The sequence below is a fragment of the Pagrus major genome, chromosome 13 (genome assembly GCF_040436345.1).
Source record: "Pagrus major chromosome 13, Pma_NU_1.0".
NCBI lineage: Eukaryota > Metazoa > Chordata > Actinopteri > Spariformes > Sparidae > Pagrus > Pagrus major.
Window position 1 is genome coordinate 11,469,473 of NC_133227.1, and position 23,356 is coordinate 11,492,828.

Here is a 23,356-nt window from a genome sequence, read left to right on the forward strand (position 1 = left end):
CTTTGAGGTGCTTTCAGGCATATTAAATCATCACTTGTGTCTCTGTTTCAGAGTGTTAAAGGTATTTTTGGCCACATAATTAAACTTTCATGCATGTTCATAACTTTTAATGTTCCCTCACATCTTTAAAGATAGGTTTAAATGTCAACTCAAGTCAGTCTTAAAATTATATTCTTAGATGGCATTATTAGTCACCGGAATTTGTTCCTGCTGTCTATGCTGTCCACAGAGCATTACTTATCTCCCTCAGACTATTGAAGCCAGATATGTCAGCTGAACTTTAGAACGTATAATTTGCACGAAGAAAAGGAGTAGTTCCCCTATCACTGACAAGGAAACTGCTTTAAGAAATTCTGGGAATTTATCTGTGACTACATTTAATTGACTAAAACATCTCTCAGAAACAATCTAGATTACATTAAAGGAACAGCTATTTATGGAGCTTTGCAGCAAAACAATGTTGTAGCACTGAAGTAGATGGGGACTTGTTGTAAAACATAAAAAAAAAACAACAACCATAAAACCATAAAGCTCGTCTGTCGAATCCAAGTCTCTGGAAGCCCTGAGATACCAGATTTATTTGAAAAGATTTATTTACACGTTGTTTTTAAGCAGAAATCTTTACTGTAGCTACCAAGTTAAAGGTTAGCAGAAACCCCATCTGAAGTGGGTACATTACTCTGTTTTTAACCATTTTATGTTTTGTTTTTTTTGTTTACGTCCATCTATTTTATTTTAGGAGAATGCTGAAACTGAACAAAAAATAAAATGCTTTGCTGTGAAGCCCCAGAAATGTTTTGTGGACTACAAAACTTCATCTGACTTTCCATCAGCATGGAGGTGAGTAGATAATGACTGTATTTTCATTTTTGGGTTAACTGTTCCTTGAATTTGTTGAATGTGAAGTCCTGTATTTTCATTGTGGCTGTGAAAGTTCTAATTCCTGCTGTACTTCAAGACTGACCACCATATTTATCCTTCCTCTATGAATTCTCCGTTGGAATTAAACAGTAAGGAAAAGTTGCATTAATATTTAAAAAATATAATAGCAGGAACATTACAATTTAACACTGGGCTAACACAGATTATGCGCAAATACTATTTCCACAAATATTCAGTTCAATAGAGTAGTTATCCATAATCTACTCTTGAAGAGTCTGGTTCAAATAGACCACCTGACAACTCTGGTGTCTCTCCTAAACACAAATTTGAGACTACATTTGAAAAAATAATAATGTGTATCGACACTATTTTCACTTTGTTTCAAATTTAAAACATTAGTGTTTAAAGCAAAATGCTTTTTGTGTGAGGGTTTATGGAATCATCTTCCAACTATAGTAGTAAATGTATTAACTGCAAAAAGCTCCAGTAATGATGCCAAAAATGTATCTCTCTAAACTGATAATAACTGATTATTGCAGCCATATTGTTGCTGCTGTTGTTGATAAAGACCATGACCACCACTGAAGGATTACAGTACACCAATGGACTGGAAACAGTGTGTCATGGGCCCACTAAATCAATACTTTGGTTTTAGTCTGTTTTCATTGTGATGATGTCAACATAATGAGCTCAGTGTGGCAGTGATGGGTGAGTGTGTTGGTGTAATTGCAGCGGGTCATTACTCTGCTATCCTGAGGAGAAATCCATCCACCTCCTCCAGGATGTTCAAAGAGAAGAACTTGGGGAACTCTGTGGATGACGGCGTTAGGGACAACGGTGGCATGTGCCGTAAGGCTTTTCTAGGAGATTAAAAACACACAAAAAAAACCCTTCAGGATCCAAACCACCAGACTTAGCTCAGTGCATTAAGAACTGACACACTATAATCTTACTGTGTGCTCTGAAGGACAGTCTGAGCCAGCGCAGGGTTCGTCTCCATGGATGCAGTGACCAAGGAGGTGAGAAGAGACAGGTACCAGATGGCTGAAGCATCGGAAACAGACACCTCTTTACTCTTAGTAATCTGATAGCCCAGCGTCTTCAAGCCATGAATCCGTGTGTCACATCCATCGCTCAGGCACCGCTTGATGTTGATTTGGATGTCTGGGGTTTGGTGAAGAGATAATGTAGTTAGCCCACTGATGGAATACATGATGCAAAAATGCCATGAATGGCTGCTCGTCCTCTGAGAAGGACATGAAATAGATGCTGATTAAGGGAGACACAAATAAAACTACAATGGCACTCAGTAGAGTGCATACCTCCGCCAAGGCCCTTTAACTCAATCAAGCTTAATCACTGTTTGCACCTTTTTGAATCTCCATTATCGCAGCTGCACATTGGTGGTAGTTGCAAGTTTCTATCCCCATACCGTTACCGTAGAGCAGCTGAAAAAAAAAAAAAGACTTCCTTCTATGAAAGCAAATTTAAATCTGCCAGATCTGATTTTTATTAGGATCAGCATTAAATTGTACTAACTCAAAGATACCAGCCTCCTAAATTGTTTCATCAAGAGCCATGCATTATCCCTTGAGAAATTAATAAAAGTGTTCAAAAACACCATCTATTTATGTTAAACAAAGTGAGAAACATCCCTGGATCCATCCCTTTATCTGGATATACACCAAAAGTATATGGGATCTACTCTGGGCCAAAACACATCCTCCATCCAAGTTTCAAGGAAATCCGTTTAGTGGTTTTTGTGTAATCCTGCTGACAAACCAACCAACCAACCAACAAACGGACACGGGTGAAAACATAACCTCCTTGGCGGCGGTAACATATCACTTCTACTATAAACCATGACTAATGACCATGCAAAGCCAGCCAATGAATTTCAATTTCTTCATTGGGATTGAGCAAATCATTCCCGCCACGAAGCACATTATAATTTACAAAATACAGCACTGTGACTGATTTAGCCTGTAGCTAGAGCTGCAAACCAGAGGGCTGATTTAAAAAAAACATTTAAATCTGAATGTTTGCCACCATTATTTGAACCTCTGCTAATTTTTGACCGTTGCTCTTGATCTCAGCTGCCTGGCTCAATCAATTCTCACTTGATGTTAATCTCCTACAAATATATACATACCTCTTAGCGAAAACAGAGAGTGAAAATGTTTGCTTTTCTGTGTGGCTTGACAACTTCTATCTAACTTCGATCTGCCCCCACCGTCGACTATTTTACATCCAGACTCAAAACTTACTTTAATTCCCTAGTGCTTGAGTCCTCCGGCTGGGCTGATTTTGGACCTGTGCCTTTGCACATGTGCTGTGCATTTGTGTGTATGAGCCATTTCCCTGATGTTTAAGTCTGTATAGCTCTTTGGTCAACATGAGTTGTTTATAAATGAGCTTTATAAATACATTTGACCTGACTTCTGATAGGAAGTGAATGTAGGCCTGCATGACATGAGGAAAATCAGTGGCGTGCGAGAACATTGCACAATATTGCGATGACAATATGATTTGCAATAAATCAACAATTATTTAAATGCCCATATGATATCTTATCTCCTTCCTCAGCCATTGTGCTAGCTAACCTTGCAGTCACAACCAAACTGACACTAATTAATCTGAGGGTAGCGAACAGCTAGCTGGGGATTCATTTTATTGGTAAAATGGTGTGAATGCATAGCCAACGTATCTAGGGCTCCATCTGAGAGGTCAAATGTTAGCATGCTGAGTTAAGTGTGAATGCATGGTGCATGTTAATAGAGTTATTTTTCTTATATATTGCATTTTAGTCTTTTACAATGTGTTCACGCATGTTCACATTGGCATGATGATGAAAATAGGATTTATGGGTCAGCACTGGGTGAATGTGTAACCTGTTGGCTACACAGATGGTCCTTAAGGCAGAAGATGGAAATCCTGAGTTAATTTTCTGCTAAAAAACAAAACAAAAAACTCACACCAGTGCCTGGATTTGATGCCTTGATTCTAGCCAGATGCAATCCTAGGCTCATGGAAGCTTGCAAGTGGATACAAAAGTGAGGCATTTAACCACTCAACTATCTATGAACTCAATGAAGCCGTCTTCACCGGAGGGGTGCAAATGAGAAACAAAGTTTTCTCCTAAAGCATCAGCGAAAGAACACACAAGCCCAAAATAAATGAACAGTCAGCTGAGCAGACAGACTGACAGGTGGTGACTCACAGGGATGTGTGATGTTGGCGTTCTCCAAGAGAGCTACGTAGCCTGTGACATTGCTGGGGATGCGAATATCCCTGATTTCCTGCAGGGAACGCCGGTTCTTCCCAACAGCTACTGAGACGAACTGAGGCATGTAGCTGTGGTCGTTAGAAGCCACTGCAATGGCCAGACGTCTCAGAACCACATCTGGTTTCATTTTCAATCTGGGAACAGAAAAGAGATGACTTAACACCTTAAAATGTATCATATGTAATCAACAAAAAACTCTGCTATTCGAGGATGGGACACTCATGATGATCAATGGCAAAGCAATGAGGCACATTCTACAGAGCAGGTGCCCTTACCTTATCCAGTGTGAACGCGCGCTGCCATCCGACTGCCAGAACGATGAAGTTTCTCCATTTGTCATCTTGTAAATGTCTGCGACATTGGATGAAGCTTCTATTGAGCTGTAGCACTGTGTAACCACCTTTACCTTGTCCACCTCTGGATCCCGGTCCAGCTCCGCTCTGTACTGGATATCTAAATCTGAAAAAGAGAAACAGATTAGGACGACTGTCTGGAAGGTGTGCGGCAGTGAGAGATGGATACTAAATATGTCTTGAGTGTGGTCGTATTCTTCAAATACACCAGAAAACATTCAGAAATGTACAGTTAAACTTATTTGGGGTCTTCACCTTTTTCCTTCTGCAACAGAAATTCCAAGAAGTCCTGGACCACACTGGACCTCATGGTGCAGATACTGTTGTAGCCCTCTAAAATAGGGAAAGGGATGGCACTGCTGGGAATACGATTCCTGTGTAAGAATTTAAGAATCTTAGAGGCGTGTGCCCCTAACCGGTCTTTGGTCTTGGAGAATATGTCAACAAAACCTGTGAGAGAAAACACAAGAAAAAAAGGTGGACACTCAATGAGGGTTAACTCATCTACAGCCTGCTGACAACAGCTATTCAAATAAGGTCGCCCTTGTTGATCCTGATAAACAAATCACATCTCCTACCTGGAGTTAGGGAGCATGCCTGTAGCTGTCTTATCACATGACTCAGCTCTCCCTTTAGATTAGCTCCATTGGAGTTCTTCAGAGCCATCAGCATGCTCTCCACATCCACCACCCCATCCCCCTCGGCATCGAACTGTCCAAAGGCCTGAGACGGGGACAGAGACATTGACACTTCACATACTGACACAATCACTCCCATTCCTGCCCACCATCGCAAACCTATAGGGATATAATTAAAACACAACTGGCCACACAATTGGTATCTACAGGGCACACAGTGAGAACCACCTCTATTGCTTATTATTGAGTTATGAATATTTTATATCTGTTTATGAAGTATAAAGGCAGGTGGTAGCTCCGGATCTCACAGAGGGTGGATTTTTAAAATGGCCCATTGTAGCATGTAGTGTTTAAAGTATAGCTGTGGCATTCCATGTCTGGCCACACAAAGCCAGACGCAGACTAAAGTACACAATCATTAGTTAACCCATTCATCTGCAACAACAGATGTCAGCCAACAAAGCAGGGAGTTATGCTACAGGAGGCCAAAGCTGACAACCCAGCGACATTAGGCTGACATCCACAGGTGACATCGTGATAGCTATATGTCTTAATTAAGATCAGTGTAAAGATTACAGGATACCATACATGCCCTCACTTGGCAATCATGTGTACTCATTAGTCATCATAAATGGGCATGGCCACAGCGATAAACCGTTTTACCTCCATACCAATACAAGAGTTGACACGACAGTCCTGATAATGGCATTTCTCATGATTTGTGAGAGGTTCATTTGCTCTTCTGTGGCTTTATACCTCTTCACACTCATCCCTCGGGGCATCTCTGCTCTCCAACATTTCACAAAATTGTTCCACATTGACGGACTCCTCTCCTCGGTTTAACCGGTCCTCCAGCCACCGCACCAGGACACCCTCGTTCCCGGCCAGGACAGACTCCTGAATGGCGATCCCTGAGTCGCTAATGCGAGCCGCCGCTTCTCTCAGTTTCACTTGCTCTAAGAGCACCCCGGGGCTGGGTGGCCCGCCGGTGGGCACGGGCACGTTATTCGATCCCCTTCCGCTTCTACCAGAACCGGAGCCTCCACCGCCTCCGACGCCAGTGGCCGCAGAGGCCGGACTGTCTTCCGCGAAGCCCGGGCTCTCAGTTTCTATGTCTTCCTCGTCGCCGCTGCCTCCACCGCAGCCACTCTCGGCGTTCCCCATGTTTGTTTCACCGACCTAAGACTCCCCCGGAAATCTCTGCGGCCCTGTGGGTGTCAGGTTTGAAACGTTTGTACCGGTCTGAACACAGACCTCTGTGCTCTAACCTACAGCTAGAGCTGCCGTTCACTACTACCGCATTGACGTACTGTACGTCAACTTGTCGTTACGTTGCGAGTTCGCGCACGCGCTGTGGCGTTCTCGTTCACGGAAGCACCTGCGCTGTTGTCATGGATGTAACGTACACGGCCGTGCTTATTGGGGCTGTTTTTCAGGTAGAAGTAACGTACCGTCGCGTAGAACGTTCACATGTTAAAGCGCTTGAAGTAGCAAGATGCTAAGCTATATATTTGTCGCGTTTTTATCAGTGGCAGCGTTGTTTCTACTTCCCCCCGAGTGGTCCTTTAAATTCAGAAATGAGCCGGCCCCGGGCCCCCCTGCGCGGCTCCTGAGCACCCGTGAACTATCACAGTACGACGGGGAAGAAGGCAGCAAGGGCCTGTACCTGGCTATCCTGGGGCAAGTTTTTGATGTACACAAGGGACACAAGCACTATGGACCTGGTGGTGCTTATCACTTTATGGCAGGTGATTACCTGCTTGTCCTTCATCGCCCTCATTGCGTTAATGTTACACCTGACAGTCTGTAATAAAGCACAGAGGGATCTTTTAATGTTTAATCGTATGCCACTGGGTACATATTGTCTGATGCTCATTAACAACCTAAACCCCTCAACAAACCTAAATCAGGACCATGAATTCCAGTCTAATAATAGCACATAAACAGCTGTAGTACATTAGTATCATATTTACTGTACTGTACTTTGTATGTGTGTCTCTGATTTCAGGCAAAGATGCCTCTCTGGCCTTCATCACAGGGGACTTCAGTGAAGGTGGCCTGTCAGATGATGTGTCCAGTCTGTCCCCACTGCAGGTGATGGCCCTCTATGACTGGCTGGCCTTCTATCAGAGGGACTATAAAGCTGTAGGTATGTGATGATCCTCCCATGGCTCTTTCATTTTAATCTTTTGGTACAGCAGGTGCATTTCTTCCTAAACAATCTTCAGTCAGTGGTGACCTTTCAAGCAGCTTGTAAAATCAGATTCAGTTCAGCTTTATTACACTAATTTGTTTACATGTAGTATATTTACTTTAGTACTGCGCAAAGTGCAATTTGGACATGCTTGGACTTTACTCGAGTATTTCCAATTCATGCTACTTTATACTTCAACTCCACTTATTTTCAGATGGAGGTATAGTACTTTTTACTCCCTTGTATATATTTGATTCTTACCAGTTACTTTTTTCATAAAAATAACAAATGCATATATGATACGATGCACAACTATACTATTAATCTACCCAGCGTTGTATTTAGTAATTAAAAGAGAATAATAGTGCTGCAATGATTAATCGATTAGTTTTCACCTATAAAGTCATTGCCAACTATTTTAATAATTGATTACTCAGTTTGAGTTATTTAAAGAAAACAGTATAAACTCTCTTTCTCTCTGAACTCTTATTTCAGTTTCCTGACTGTGAATATTTTCTGGTTTCTTTACCCCTTTATGACAGTAAACTAAATATTTTTGGGTTGAGGACAAAACAAGACATTTGAGGACATCATCTTGAGTTTTGGGAAACTCAACATTTTTTACCACATTCGGACCTTTTATAGACCGCACAACTAATCAGTTAATCAACTAATCGACAATGAAAATAATCGTTAGTTGCAGCCCTAATATAATCTTCTATAAGGACCTGTAAATGAGCAATTCTGCACAGTGAGTACTTTTGATACCTTAAGTACATTTTCCTGAAGATACTTCTGTACTTTAACTTAAGTAACATTTTGAATTCATGACTTTTACTTGTGATGGAATATTTTTAGACGACTGGATTTCTACTTTAACTGAAGAAAAAAATTACTTCTATGACATTTTTTGCATAAAATTTCCAGTCGTCGATTTAAGATCATTTTCTGATTCCTCAACAGTACTACAGTAGGGACCAGAAATAAATAGCCATGAATGGGTCCTTCAAAAACTAAACATTGAGCTTTTATTACAATTACAGCTGGAAACATTAATTGATGAATCTCCTCTGTGACGGTAAAGTAAATATCTTTGGGTTGTGGACAAAACATTTGAGGACGTCATTTTGGATTCATGGATTAATCAGAAAAATATTTGACAGATTAATAGAAAACGAAATTCATCGTAAGTTGCAGCCCTAATTCCCATGCTTGGACAACTCTAGAAAATACAGTATGAGGCAGTGAAGTGAGTTTCTCTGTATCTGTAGTATTTTGAATAGTAAAATTAATGACTGATGTGTAATTTGGTATTCCAACTCTTTTGTCCTTATTGATGGACATCCATCATCATCTTCTGTAAAACACCAGCCTCTCCTATATTGAATTTCAGGTCTGGCAATAGGCCGGTTCTACAGCGAGACTGGGCAGCCCACACAGGCCCTGCTACAGGCAGAAGCAGCACTGGCAGAGGGCCGGCAAATCAAGGCCCAGACTGAAGCTGAGACGTTACGCTTCCCAGCCTGCAACTCACAGTGGAGTGCTGATAGGGGAGGAAGAGTCTGGTGCTCCACTAAGAGGTATGGAAATAGTTCTGGCTTAATCAAATATTAATATGCTTGAAAACCACATGAAGCAATGGTGATGTACTGCATACCTGTAATAAGGATTTACAGGACTGACATGTTTTTTTCTCTCTCTAGTGGTGGAGTGGAAAGAAGCTGGACGGGTGTCCCACGGAAGCTCTTCTCTCCAGGCTCCAGTGGTGTTCGTTGCATCTGTGTCGAAGATCCATCTGCAGCAGAGGAAGACCCCAACCTGCTGAAGTATGATGGCTGCCCTCCACATGCTGACTCATGCTTTGTTGGAGAGTTCTAGTCTGAATGGACCTATTCATGGCCTACTTTTTTTTTTACAGCATAATACTCAGGAAAACACAGAGACTTCAGCCGGTGAATCACAGCGATCAACTTATGCATAATTAAAAAGGAAGAATAAAGAAAACTCAGTGCTTTGGTTTTTGATGACCTTTATGTAAAGTTGTCCTCCCTTTCTCTAAAAGGATACACCAGGAAGAGACAGGCTAGATATCTGAGCATACAGATACAATATAATGTGCATAAAAGATTAAACAATGTGCATAAAAGATTAACAGAGGCAAGATTTAGGTTTGTCACAATGACAAGCACAAACTGCATTAAAGTACAAAACAGTTGTAGTGGTCAAAAATATCACACATTTATCTGTACAATTTAACAATACTTAAAGAGGCCCCACTACTCGGCCATCCCCCTCTAGCTCCACATTCTCCCCAATGATCTGAAATGCCATGTGATCTTGATAAAGTGCACCTGTTAGGCTTAGAAATCAAGAAGCGTTAAATGTGATGGGTCAAGACAACGACTTGACTTGAGGCAACATTGTGGGGACCATGGTCACAACTTCCTACGCGGACCTCATGGCATATCAAAAATGGAATGTAATCATTTGGTGACTGATTTTGGAAAAATGATTCATGATTATGACAATGACATGTAAAGGCTACAAATTAAATGACATGCATAGGCATAATAGGTGTTTCTGTAACTGAGGCGGAGGATTGTTGAGAGAATTTAATTTTGAGGACCACATTTATATTCCTCGTGTTTTAAAATAGGCTTTCCCAGGTCACATTTTCCAAACATGCCTTGTTAAAAAGTTAGAATCCCATTTAATTTGGCTGATGCATACAAACGATAGACTATGTAGTAGAGAAAAAGTCCCATTTCATGAGGATTTTGTCTTTGTCCACTTGTGCCATCTTTCACTTTAACAGTAATACAATGTCAATGTAATTCTGAATCTAACTAGATTCAATCTCTTTTGGAAATGATGCTCATTTTATTTTTAAATGACTTGAGTTGAGTTACTTTCCCTTTGAATCCTCCTTGTCCGTCCAACTTGATCCAGTCAAAATAGAATTGCGGTAACAGAAGAGTGAAAGATGAAAGACTACAGAGCACATGCTGATAGTTCAGGCTTCGTAGATTGTGTGATCAAGGGGCATTATACAGTTTTACTTTGTTCTTGCTTGATAGCAGCCTCAGCTCTCACATAAATTCATGTTGTAGGATTGAATTTTTGTCTTTGGGCAGGTAACATAGCATGAAGGCTGCTGATGGTGAAATATCCCAACAGAACAGGGAACCCCTCTCCAAAGGTGACTTGATCATTCAAATGTCCATCATTGAACTGAAATGTCTAGTGACAGCAGCTACCTGCCTGTGATAATAAGAGCTAATCATTACAAACATCATTGAACTTGGGAAATTGATTAACAAACTCAGTCCAGCCATCACAGAGCTGGAGAGCTGCATATATCCACTTTAAGATACTTTGATCAAAACAGAAACAAAGAGACAATGTTTCACTTTCTATTTGAAACGTCCCTCTAGAACATTAATAGTTTTTCATAGACTGGAATAGTATAAAGTGATGGTCCATAACTGTCCGGGAATCTCTTGTTAGTATGTCCTGCTACTGATGTCCCTTCTCCTGGTGTGCCTGAATAACTGTGCCAAGTTGGGCCTGGCATGGCCAGTGTCAGAGGTTGGAGGATATCCAGGCCACTGCATTACGATACCCCACCCAGAGTTAGTACATCAAAGCAGATGTCACACACCCTCACCGGCTTGTTCAAGTCAAACTTGATGATGGGTATCTCCTTTATAGAGCACTTGTGGCACAACAGGCGCCCACAGTGGCGGCTAGAATAAACAGTTAAGAAGGAGACACAGAATTAATCATACAATTTAACACAAAATGAAAATACAAGTGAAATTAATTAACAAAAAAAGGTTATGAATTCATTCAATTGCAATTATCCAAATGAAAAGCAGGATCAATGATTCTCCCAGTAATTCTTTTCTCCATCCTTGCCAACTTGCATGTGTCCAAAGAAAAAAACAACACTTGGAGCGTGTGTGCTGCTTCAAACATACACAGATACACACACACACACGCACACACACACACGTACACACTATTCCTGGTATGTTTTTGCAAGTGAGGAAACTCAAGCTGTTGTTGTAAAGCAGCCTTCTGCCATCTAGTCACCCTTCTTTTTGTCGTTGTATTTAACAGTTTGTTTTCAAATGACTGCTGGAATATTATTATTTTTTAAGTAAATTATTATTAAATATGGCAGTTATATCACACTAATCACAGATTTGGAGAATCGTGACACCCCTAATAAAAGCCATACTACTAACCAGTGATGTTTCCTTGTTGTAACACCAAACTTGGCAACACATTCATAGCAGTTGGACCCATCACACCAAGGGGGCTCTTTGGACAGCATATCTAAACAAATACAGGAAAACATTGTATTAGAGTATATCACAAAATGCGGAGCTGTCATTTTAATGCATATGCTGAATGGCTGATAGATAATAAAGTGTACCTAGAAGGCGGAAGAGCAACTGTTTGGTTGCAACTTGGTAGTTGAAAATGTTGATGCCCTGATTATTATTGATGCCCAGTCGAGCCCCAGCCCTCACAATGGCACGGCACAGGTTTGCATTTCCTTTCATATAGGCCAGGAGCAGAACTGCAATAAAATACAGGTTACAGTCAGTCTTTCACAACTATACCGCTGGTATTAATAACAATTAGCAACAATAATAATGAAGCCAGCTACAGTACCTGTGTTCCCTTCATTATCTGGTTTGTCCAGAGGGTATTCAGGCATACACTCTAAGAACAACTCAAAAATGGCAGCAGCGTTCTCTTTCCCATAATGGCCTAGCACATGCATTGGTGACTGACCCCTAAGAAGACATAATACAATGAAAAAGAGACAGAAGTCAACATGACAGTCTACAGAAGTTACATTTAAAAAACTGACACTTTCTACATCATCAATATTCTGTTTCTGCTTTCTATTGTGTAAATGTTGCTGCTGCAATGACCTAAACGTTTGATCTTATTGATCTCAAGCAAACATCCGACTGTGAAAAGAGACTGAGTGCACCTGAGATTGAAGGCCTCAGCATCAATGTTGGACTCTGTGAGAAGGGTTCTGACATTGTTAAGGCGGCCCTGCATCACGGCCAGATGCAGAGCTGGGGAGAAAACAGGAAGGACAAACAAAGGAAATTAAGTGTTATTCGCATGGACTATGCTACGCTGGGGTGGTGGGAGAAAGATGAATAATCAACTGCACAACAGAGAGCAGAGTAACATCAACTGGACTTTTTAAAGCTGAACGCAAACCAGTCCTATTGTGACAACTCTCTATTGTAATCTCTACCACAAAAAAACTAATACCATCTTGTGTGAAAAAAGTGAACTAACCCTTTATGCTGAGGAACATTCTAGTTAAATAACAATCTGGATGTCAGTAAACCTGATTACTGAACACCTTTGCTTCGAACTTAACATGCAATATCCACAGAGAGCAGCATTTATCTCTGGCAGTTGTGCAAATTACTGATATTTGCATGGCAAGGTTAAACACAGCAATACGACAGGTCCCTTGTTGAGTCACTGCACCAAAATATGACACCTGTCGTCTGGAACAAAAGTGGATTCAGAAGGCAACCTACTTTATGATGGCTAAGGACTGAGAACTGCATGAATGAGAGATTCAAACATAGACTGGCTTCTGAGATGATTGCTAATCTGATCTTTGTTTAGATCGGACATTTTTTCAGTTTTGGTGATTTTTGTTTAATAAAAAGCATCTCAGATCACAAATAAACAAAAGCATTACAATAAAAGAATGTAACGTACCATTATTGCCATTCTCATCCTCAGCAGCAAAGTCTACACCATTCTCCAGCAACACAGAACAAATAGTGGCCAGGTCCTGCTGGGCAGCCAAATGTAGTGCTGTCTGCCTGTGTTTGGTCAGCTCATTTACTTTGGCTCCGGCAAGCAACTGGAAGCAGAAAAATGCAAAATAAAAACAGCATCAACTGCACTGCTCTGCCAATAACACTTAAATATGCATGAATAGTAGAGGAAGGGAATATCTGAGGTGTCTACCAGGTTGCGGACTATGATCTCAGATCCGGCCTGGACAGCCAGGTGGAGAGGGGTGAGTTTGGCTGCATCCTGAACCCTGGAGTTGACATTGGCTTGGACACTGATTAGGAACAGGACACTTTCAATGTCTGAATTTTGCACAGCCACATGAAGAAAATTACGGCCTTTGTTGTCCACCTGGACAGAAACAGAGAAACAGAGATGAGGAGAGATTGACACACTAACTGTGCAATACTTTAGTGGGTCAACAGTGAGACAAATTGGTGCAGTTATGTCAGCGCTACCTGTTCAGCAGCACCTGGCTCCCTCTTGAGGATAGCCTCTGCTGCCTTATTGTTCTTGTGCGTCATGGCACAGGCGAAGGGGGTCATCCCTTGACGGTCGCGAATGCTGAGACGAATGTCTGGATGGGAAATGAGGAGCTGTATGATGACATTGTGCTGGCTGCTAATGGCAGCATGGATGGAAGCTCTGCCCTCTGCATCCTGACAGAAATGGACAGACAGGATTAGAAAAAGAAGATGTTTACAGCTCACCCAGTTATCTCTCATAGCTGTATTCTGTAGTGGCAGGAAAAAAGTATCAGACAGAAATCAGCCCACTGATGTGACAGGACTGACCTGTGCATTAACATTAGCTCCAAACTCTAGAAGGCACTGCACCACCTCCTCCAATCCCCAGCTGCTCGCCAGGTGGAGGGGTGTTTGTCCATCTCGGGCTTCTTCGTCTCCTTCCCCGTTAGGACCTGGCCGTCTGCAGCTGTTCACGTCACAACCACTACATGCATACACACAAGGCAGACAGTAAATTAAGACAGCTAGCTACATCCACCTCAAGGGCATCAAGCTTAAGAACAGACAGTTTGATGGTTTAAGTTTGAGTATACTTTCATTTCTACCATCATTGTAATTGGTAAACATGAAAACTGTGATGTTTTCTTAGCATAATGTTTTGCCCACATGCGAAAGATTCACAGTTTAGGCCAATATGTGCATCCCCAGCTAGGCTTAACCTAATGGTAAGGAAACTGGCCAACCTGCGGATGAGGAAGCAAGCAGAGACTTCATTATTCTCATCAACAGCTCTGTGCAGGAGGTTCTGCTGGCAGCCAGAGGGTCCTGTGCTCCAACAAGTCGCATCACAACCATGGCGGACCTATGTGGGACAAACGGGGCTCCAAAGGTCAGTACAAGACAGATAACCCCAATATATACACAACCTACTATATAATAAGTTTTCAATGCAGATTCAGGATAACAGGTGTGAATACAGGTCTTTATGAGCCTTAGTGCAGCCATTTGTTTTCAGAACATCAGCAATTCATAGTTGTTTTGTTTTTTACTTTATTTGTTACCAATCCCTGCCCACCGCCTGAGAAACAAGATTGTGGAGGTTTGTTTCCAACAAGACAGCACAGGCATCTATCCCTGAGGCTTTTTCTTGCTTAGGTTTCATTTTATCTTGAATTAGGTTTCATAACAGTTAATAACTAGCATGGTACCAATGAGGAACTAAAATGTTGCTACCATCTCTAAATTGGTTGTGTATGCAGTTCTCTCACCAACGTGGAGGCAATATCTTCCAGGCCGTTCTCCAGAGCCAGCCACAATGGAGGATCCCCTTTATCGTTCACCACAGACATATCAGCTCCTCTTGTGCAAATGGCATCCACAACCAGTGGCAGCTGGTTACTAATGGCCAACTGTAGTGCCGTTTGTCCCTCCTGGGTCCTGGTAGTTGAGATAAAAAAAAAGATATAGACATAAGACACAAAACACTATAAAACTATTTAAAAACTCTCTTAAATCTCTTAAATGGATACTGGCAGATGGAAATGTATTTGTCTCTGCTAATGGTACAATTAAATGCCATTTTCCTGCCACATAATCTTAGATACATTTTTTGCTCTATAACCACTTAGGTTGTATACACTACTCCTGCAGATTATGTATGAAGTGTCACTGAATCTGGTTCAAATAACAAAAAAATAACAGAAGACAGGGGGCACCCTGTTGCCCGAGGGGTTAAGGCCAGGGACCTTCATCACATGTAGTTCCTGATCCGTCTTCACCTCATTTCTTCTCTTCTCTCTACTTTCATCTAACTAATAAAAGGCAGGAAATGCTGAAAACAATTTTAAGTGCTTTAAACTGCAGTGTAAACCAGGCATTACCTGACATTGATGTCTGCCTGATGCTCGAGCAGGAACAGGGCACTCTTGCTGTCCTGTCTTTGGATGGCCATGTGAAGCAGGGTTTGTCCATTGGACATAGTGTCATTGATAGAAGCACCTGAGCCCAGCAGCTGAGCTGCTATGATGTGCATACCTGACAGGGACAGATTGTACATGTTAGACATCACATACACAGATCACAATGCAGTTTTGTAACAAGGCATTCCAAAGATAATATGAATAATGCGGAATCAACCGTGTACCTGTCCAGAGGGCCAAGCCCAACACTGTCTGGTCCACAGAGTCTTTGAGACTGAAGTCTGGAATGATCTGGAAGTTGTTGGTGGCATGGAGTGCATTGGCTGCAACAGAGCCATCAAAGGAAAAATAAGTGGATCCATTTCAGGACGTTTTAGGACATTCTCTAAATATGTAGTGAGGTAAAGCAGAAATCGCTTAACATTTGCATGCTACGTTTGTAGTTAAGTTACATTAAAATGTATAAAATTCATACTGACCTTTCTGCTCAAGGATGACAGAGACCACATCTGGGTGGTTGTGAGCAATAGCCATGTGGAGAGGGGTCTGGTTAGCCACACCAATGGTGTCATCAGGCAGAGCCTTCTGGGTCTGCAGGTTGGGGTTGGCCCCTTGCTGGAGCAGTTCTGCTGTCAGGTTCGCCAGGCCAGAGCGACATGCTGTATGAAGTGGGCTCTCACCCTGAAGGATGGTAAAGGCATTATTAATATTTTTATTACTAACACATAAAAATCATATATATCTTATGGTTTAAGGATGAGTTATGAAGTTACTTTTTTAAAAGGTTTGCATATTGAAATTACAAAAGACTAGAAAGAAAGATTATCAATGACTGCTGTCTACTGCTTGATATATAGAATGGAGCTGGTGCACTGGTGCATTATCATGCATGTGCCTGTGATGCATTACAGTAACTATAACACAGAGTTCCCTCATCCTCTTAAACATCAAATTCAAGCACCTAACGCAACATAGTTTGAGGCAAGGATCAAGGTTAATTACAGTAACAACAGTGGGACTTGTTATGAGAACCAGCAGGCTTCGGAGAAGCCCACAGACAACAATTAAAAAGAGAACAGCTTGAACGTTTGAACACTCAATTGTGCTGTGTGATGGCAAAAATGGTGGGAGACACACATGCAGACAGCTGAACATAGCTAATAAACTAACGTCAACTAAATAACAATACAAAAAAAAACTTCAAGGACCCATGGGAATCCCGATGAGCTCTCCACAGTAAATTGTCCTAAATGACATCGGGAGTACAATGTAAATGAATAAAATGTAATACTGTATCTGTGTTGGAAAAATGTGGAAAGGATTCATTCTGACTGTATGTTCAGACATCTGCAACATTAAACTGGTTGGCTTAGGGACATTGTAATTAAGGTACACATTTTAAACTGTTAACCTACTTTCACACCAGGTCTGATTATCCAAATTATGTCATTGTTTAGCTGTTATGTGGCTTCATGGTCATACACACCCATTTGTTGACATGGTTGACCTTTGCTCCATGAGTGGCGAGGAAAAGAGCAGCTGCCTCATTGCCTGCCCGAGCTGCTCTCTGCATGAGACAGTTTTCTAAAAGGGATAAAACACAGGGGGATTAAAATGTGTTTAAAGGGGATGCATCGTTCCATTCAAGAAAGAACTGAAGTGAGGTTATGAAACAGTACCTGTGGTAGTGTCAGGTGCATCAGGATTGCTTCCTCTCTGGATAAGCAGGGCTGCAAAGCTATTCTCGTCGAACGAGGTGCCGTTCACTACTGGTGCATCATCTTCAAATGGATTTACTGAAGTGTCTGAAGACACAGTGATATACTGCAGGGCCAGCCACAGAGCTGTGCTACCCTCGTGGTCCTTGAGTTCTAGGTCAAGTCTAACAAGATGGACAGATTATATCAGGTTACACACAGGATTACCTTTAGTGTTGATGACCAGAGTCACATAATCTTAAATATTGGTGCTTTCAAACAGGCTTATGTAGATAACACAGTTTATAATTAATGTTTTCAAAATATTGATACACTGCATATACTTTTCAAAAAGGATTAAAAGGAAACATACATGTTGTGTGTGAGAGTTCCCATGTCAGAAACAGACTCAATCATTCCATTTGAAGGCAGAGTGTAACTTACTGTTTGCACTGCAGTAGCTGGTTGAACACTGGCTCATTCCCTGATGCCACAGCTTCATGCAGTGGAGTCCTAAAAACAACAAAAGACAAAGCTGAAGCACCACCTCTGCAATCCAGTTAAGTTCATAAACCAGGACCCCCTTTGACCTACCTGCCCTTGCTGTTCTGCATGTTGGGGTTGGCTCCGGTCTTGAGCAGAGCCTCTGCAATTTGTGCCATGCCGCTCATCACTTCCGCAGAGTGTTTCTTGGGGCTGAAGGAACAGACCAGGTGAAGTGGTGTTTCCACTGCCCCGACTGTGGCTGCGTTCACTTGAGCCGAGTGGCGAATCAGGAAGATGGAGGCAAATTCATCACCTGGGAGAAGCGGAAGGAAGATTAAAAGCCATGAAGAAAGATCTGCTCTCGTGCATTAACTTCAACATCTAGTGCTCTAATCTAAAGTACAAGAAAAAACCTTATATGAATTTTATTTCACAAAAAGTGTTTGAATAATTTGATAAAGAGTGCATAATGACAGAGTGTGTTATAATGACATCCCCACACCTCTTTGGATTGCCTTGTGCAAGAGGCTCCAGCCACTCTGGTCCACCATGTCCACATCAGCTTTGTTGTTGACCAGGGTGGTAGCAATACTTTCCAATTTACGAGAGAGCGCCAGGTCCAGTGCCAGGTCACCGTTGTTGTCCAGTTCATTCAACTTGCCAGGTAGCTGAAAACAAGAGATAACAACATCAGAAACAAAACATAAAACATGTTTACAACAAAATGGGAAAAAGCCCCAGTTAGTGAGCGGTTAATAAAGACTGACCTGCGAGTCCATCTCGATGAGATAGAGAAAGACCACATCTTCTCGCTCAACTTTGATGGCTTTGTGGAGAGGATACTCTGTTTTAGACTTGATCATCTTGTACAGGAGCTGGGCACTCATGGTGCTGAAATCTTCTTTCCTCAAATCATCCTAATAAAAGACAATCAGTGAAACACAACAAAGTGACAGTGTTAAATATCAGAACTGGCCCAGGATGGAAAAAGAAGTGTCACCCATTTCCTAAAAATAGAAACCTCAAAATAATGTCAACAGGATCTTAAGCAGGAGAATTCCTTGCAGTTACCGGAGTTTGAGCCAATAAAAATATGAAATGAAGGAGACTGAGGCAACAGTCAACAGCCATTTTCTACACAAAAAGTCATAAAAATAACCCTGAAATTGCTGAGCTGTAGCCTTGCTGGATTTATTGTATCATAAACGATGAGACTATAACCACTGGTGAGACATTGTAACTCTGATCTGTCAAAAAGGAGTGACAAGGGGGGATTAAACCCCATTTTTTTAACCAGGAAAATCTGTTGAAGACAGACATATTTAAATCTCTGCAGCTATAACGTCCATCTGAAAAAAATTCCCTCTGAGCACAATTTCAAATTTCATTAAAGGTGGAGTAAACGATTCTGGAAAGGGATTTAACTTTATTGTTGAGACTCATTCTCAGGTCATCAAATACCGACACTTGAGCTTGGTGATACAAGATGAAATGTTTCTAAGCTCAACAAACACAGATAATATTTGACGGAAATTACTCACATTTGTACAGGACATTGAAATTTGTGTCAATGAATTGAATGTGGACTGGCACCTAATTTCGCTTACAGAAAGCCTATTCTGAAAAAAGGCAGATTTTGATGCCTCAGGACTGATGACTATTGCATCATTTGTAGTGCCGAGAGGTCTCACAGTACATGACTAAAAAAAAAAAATCATACAACACATGCACACAAGAATGCCCCCGAAGTTGCCTTTTTGGCAGCATCCAAACACTGTCTGTCTGAATGTACTCACCCAGTGACTGGCGATGATTTCCCCACAGTAGTTCATCAGGGTGGTGGCATTCAGCTCCTCAGCTGTTTGGTAAAAGCGAATGCAATTCCTGACATTCACCGAAGACATCACGCCTTTTTCACATCTGTCCCGGCAGAGAAACAGATGGATTTTTGGGCCGTTAAACCACATATGTTGCTCTATAAAATAGCATTCAACATTAACGCTGCCACTGACAACAACTGAAGTTTAATTGTGGCCTGGAAAGCAAAGTCAGAATTGTGCTGACCTTTCTCTGAGTAGCTGAAGCTGGAAGCGGTTGGCCAGCTTCATCAAGTCAATAAGAAAGGCATCATCCTCGCTGAGCTCCAACTCATCAGTATATGCCCAGCGCAACATTGCCATGGCAACGTCTGGTTTGCAATCTGTAATTAAGTCGAATATGTACACAGTGTGATCAATTACGAACCTGCTGTAATTCTAAAATGATAACAACAATTTTGGACAAATAATGAAAATGAAAATATCATTTTTTCCCTTTATTTTGAAAACCTGCAATGCCATCTACAAAAACATTTGTTTAGAGGAACTTTCACATTTCTTGGCAGTTATTTGATCACATTTATATGAATTGGTTTGCTTACTGAAAAAATAGGCATGAGGGCTCAAACCTACCCAGAGCAAAGCTGTGTCCAACAGTGGACTTTGACAGTCTGCACAGTCCAATCCAAAATAAATATATCCAGCCAACATCTATTAACCCATAAGCATGTTGACTGACAGAGTGGTAAGCAGATAACAACTGGATTTTAATTATGAGCACTTCATTATAATGCTGTTTTGACACGCATTTTACTTTCATTAAAAATCGGCAGCTTCTATGTTTTGGATATGCATTTGAGCCCATTGCAATTTCGATAATATGTATTTACTGTCCAGCCCTAGCTTTAAGTTGCTCCTTTAACACAGTGCCATCACATCAGGGTTGCTCACCAGTTAGATCCAGTTCAGAGGTGGTGGCCAGGTTGGCCAGACTCCAGACATCACTGCGAGCAGCCAACACAAACTTATGGGCACTGAGATTCTCTCCTGCAACTTTCACTTTCAGATCACTGCAAAACCAACACATTCATCTTAGAAACCAAGTATTTTTTACAAATATTTTACATCTTCAATAATGTTTAAACTAACAAAGTGAAAATTTGCTACTGCACTTTTAGAAGTCTCTCAATATGTTGACCAGAACACTCAACAGTACTCAAAACATGACTTGCTTTTATGATGTTATGACAACCGCCCATTAACTGCAACAATGAAGCAGCATAAGCGGGTTGTATCACACACCAGAGCAGACACATAAATGAATAATAACGCAGTTGGATCCCATGTTCCTCACCTGTACTGTTCTTGCTGATAGAGGTCGGCCACGATGTCCAGCAGACGGCTAATGAAGGTGTTTGCAGCCGTGGGGCTGGGGGAACCCTGGCCGGAGGTCTGGGCAGCGAGCACGGCACAGCGCCTTTCTGTGTCGGCCAGCTTCTGCTGCATCTTCACATACTCCTGCCTGAGCAGGGCCAGGTGCTTCTGCAGCTTGGCCACCTCCTCTGTCACACATCAAGGTGAAGGAGACAGACAGAGGACAAAACAAGATGCAGAGATACACAAAGTAGGTGAGGAAGACTGATTTCTGAACACAGGTTAGAACTGGACCCTTTGAGGCATCTTTCCCCTTCGGTCCAAATATTATGGTTTTAATATAAAGGAGCTGTGACTTATGTTTGTTTTCTTGTTTTTTTACAAGTATAGTTTAAAGGTTATTCTTATGTCAGTGATGATGTGGCATTATATGAAGGTGGTGAAATTGATTTGCACCCAAGGGTTTTAGAAATGTGACTTGACCAATTACTGCTTTTCATAATACTGCCCTATTTCTTCTTAAAAGCACTTCCCAGTGTCACCAAAGCTGCACAGAAAAACATTATTAGCAGTTTGTGTCTAAGGCATACAAGACGCAAATTTCCAATTCTTAAAAACAGAATACGGCAGAATCTAAAGACAATATTTTTGTTTCGACAACACTTTCCCTCTTCCTTAAAGTGAAAAACACTTTCTACAGGTCTTCATGTTACAACACTGATTCATGTCTCAGCCAAGAGATTCGCTGAGGCCCACTTCCTTCCTTTAAACCAGTAAAGTTTTAGTGAGGAAAGAGTGCTGAGACAGCACGTTACTCTGTCCTCTGTTGTAAACCGTTACTGGCTCAGCTACTGGTCATGAGGATCAGAAGGGGGGTGTCTCTGAAAACCACCTGATCAGCTCAACGCAGGAAGGGCGATATGGCAGAGCAGCAGCTTAAGACCAACTGACCAGCCGCTGCACAAACTCTTATAATATCCTAAAATCCATCTTTGTTTTGGAGGATTTAGAAGGCATCTATAATGCATTTGCAAATATATACCTGTAGGTTTGGAAAGTCTGTCCTAAGACAACGGTTGATACAACAAACCCTTAATATTGAAAAAAATGCATCATAAGACAACCTTGTGTGAGATGTACTGCATTCTGTCAGGACTTGTGAACATGATCTTGTCTCTTTCAGACTTTGTAAAGCAATGCAAGGCACTAATTATATGTAAATACAAAACACAAGGAAAGTTCTACCAAACTATGCCACTCACAACAGAATAGAAACACTGCAAAGGCCTTTTAAAAAAATAAATAAATTAGTTTTAATGTTAGTGAGGACTCAGACAGTCATTTAACATGTCAAAAAAAGATTATATCTGCTCAGTAGCAGTGAAGCAGCTCCACATACAACCCTAACACCACAGATTGGAGAGTTTATTCTCTGGATTCAGGTTGGTAAGTAGATTCCCCTTATTAAGGAGGAGCACACAGCAGACATTGCCTTATGTCTAGGCCAAATATAGGTGGTGCCCTTGGCACCTCTTGCCAGGTGGTGCAGATGACACCTTCCAGGGAGTGACACACCTGCCCTGTCCTGTGAAGACTCCTGCTCCGTATTTACCTTACATTTAACAGAAGTGACATCGAATTATGCTTTACAAGGGTATACCTACAGGGACATAACAGCGACAGCTAACAGAGCGTTAAGTGTTAATGAAATCATAGCTAATACAGATAATGTAGACAGTTTCATGCGATTCATGACGCTGACGCCGAGTATTAATACCAACATTAAATGCCAATTCTGTAAGTTAACATAAGGTTTTTTCGTACGAAGCAAACCCGTAGTCAGCCTAAATCAAAAAAATGTTCTACGCAGTCCAACCCACCAACATATCTTGCCCGGTTTGGCTAACTCGTAGCTATAAAAATTCAGCTAGCACCATCAACGAGAGCTAACGACACAGCTTGCTCACTGGCAAACCGAGTGTGACAAGACAAGTGTCGCAGTGCTTATTATTTTCAAGCACACACAACGCACGGTTTATTAAACTGCCGAGGCACTAGTTGATTCAGTTCAGCAGACCGACAAGCATACGAGGAAAACAGGGAGTGTACCAAATAGTCAAAAACCCCAATCTCATACCTTCCGCCATGTTGCTCAGCGTTAGCTCCGTGGCCTGATGGTCTCTATCGCGATATGACGAAGGGGCAGATAGTAGGCAGTGGTGCTGCGTTCATGTGGTTACTCAAAACACGTTAATTGATAGTTTATCACATGACCATTACTATTCTTCTTACATGGAAGTAATTATATTATGTGCTAATGTTATACACGTGCTTTGATTCACAATAGGTTAATATCGGCGCTCAAGTTGATGATTTTCTATACTAATGGG

The 23,356-nt window shown here is 41.5% G+C and overlaps 3 protein-coding genes across 4 annotated transcripts in view; 1 reads left to right on the top strand and 2 right to left on the bottom strand.

Annotated features, from left to right (window-relative positions):
• zzef1 (zinc finger, ZZ-type with EF hand domain 1) overlaps positions 1-6,418 on the bottom strand; it is a 35,714-nt gene extending 29,296 nt beyond the window's left edge. The window contains exons 1-7 of the mRNA XM_073479117.1: positions 5,916-6,418; positions 5,100-5,244; positions 4,777-4,971; positions 4,444-4,627; positions 4,103-4,302; positions 1,836-2,046; positions 1,626-1,742 (exon numbers count right to left, since the gene is read on the bottom strand). Coding sequence (XP_073335218.1) covers positions 1,626-1,742; positions 1,836-2,046; positions 4,103-4,302; positions 4,444-4,627; positions 4,777-4,971; positions 5,100-5,244; positions 5,916-6,323 — 1,460 coding nt within the window. The 5' untranslated portion in view covers positions 6,324-6,418. The remainder of the gene's footprint in view (positions 1-1,625; positions 1,743-1,835; positions 2,047-4,102; positions 4,303-4,443; positions 4,628-4,776; positions 4,972-5,099; positions 5,245-5,915) is intronic.
• Positions 6,419-6,574: 156 nt separating this feature from the next.
• cyb5d2 (cytochrome b5 domain containing 2) lies at positions 6,575-9,386 on the top strand. Of its 2 annotated transcripts, XM_073478985.1 has the most exons (5): positions 6,575-6,907; positions 7,168-7,308; positions 8,747-8,933; positions 9,057-9,179; positions 9,272-9,386. In XM_073478985.1, exons 1-5 carry the CDS (start codon positions 6,655-6,657, stop codon positions 9,336-9,338), a joined length of 771 nt encoding a protein of 256 aa, XP_073335086.1. In that variant the 5' UTR covers positions 6,575-6,654; the 3' UTR covers positions 9,339-9,386. The 2 variants fall into 2 exon arrangements, with proteins under 2 accessions (XP_073335086.1, XP_073335087.1); XM_073478986.1 differs by having other exon boundaries at positions 9,057-9,386.
• Positions 9,366-23,167, bottom strand: ankfy1 (ankyrin repeat and FYVE domain containing 1). The gene is made up of 25 exons (XM_073478984.1): positions 23,104-23,167; positions 20,947-21,154; positions 20,544-20,662; positions 19,840-19,975; positions 19,572-19,695; positions 18,543-18,692; positions 18,278-18,443; positions 17,884-18,088; positions 17,734-17,802; positions 17,272-17,474; positions 17,079-17,176; positions 16,072-16,273; positions 15,817-15,915; positions 15,554-15,707; positions 14,942-15,110; positions 14,417-14,535; positions 14,001-14,157; positions 13,665-13,865; positions 13,381-13,557; positions 13,126-13,273; positions 12,365-12,455; positions 12,037-12,161; positions 11,795-11,941; positions 11,604-11,694; positions 9,366-11,099 (listed from the first exon to the last, which is right to left on the bottom strand). Exons 1-25 carry the CDS (start codon positions 23,111-23,113, stop codon positions 10,967-10,969), a joined length of 3,501 nt encoding a protein of 1,166 aa, XP_073335085.1. The 5' UTR covers positions 23,114-23,167; the 3' UTR covers positions 9,366-10,966.
• Between the last annotated feature and the right edge of the window lie 189 nt (positions 23,168-23,356).

What these genes read in the sequence shown, in the direction of transcription:
- cyb5d2 (XM_073478985.1), top strand. Translation starts at nt 6,655, where the DNA reads ATGCTAAGCTATATATTTGTCGCGTTTTTATCAGTGGCAGCGTTGTTT. An exon ending in TGCTTATCACTTTATGGCAG is followed by an intron (nt 6,908 to 7,167) that starts GTGATTACCTGC and finishes CTCTGATTTCAG; the next exon opens with GCAAAGATGCCTCTCTGGCC. An exon ending in GAGGGACTATAAAGCTGTAG is followed by an intron (nt 7,309 to 8,746) that starts GTATGTGATGAT and finishes ATTGAATTTCAG; the next exon opens with GTCTGGCAATAGGCCGGTTC.
- ankfy1 (XM_073478984.1), bottom strand. An exon ending in CTTCAGCTACTCAGAGAAAG is followed by an intron (nt 19,696 to 19,839) that starts GTCAGCACAATT and finishes CTGCCGGGACAG; the next exon opens with ATGTGAAAAAGGCGTGATGT. An exon ending in AAATCATCGCCAGTCACTGG is followed by an intron (nt 18,693 to 19,571) that starts GTGAGTACATTC and finishes GTCTTTTATTAG; the next exon opens with GATGATTTGAGGAAAGAAGA.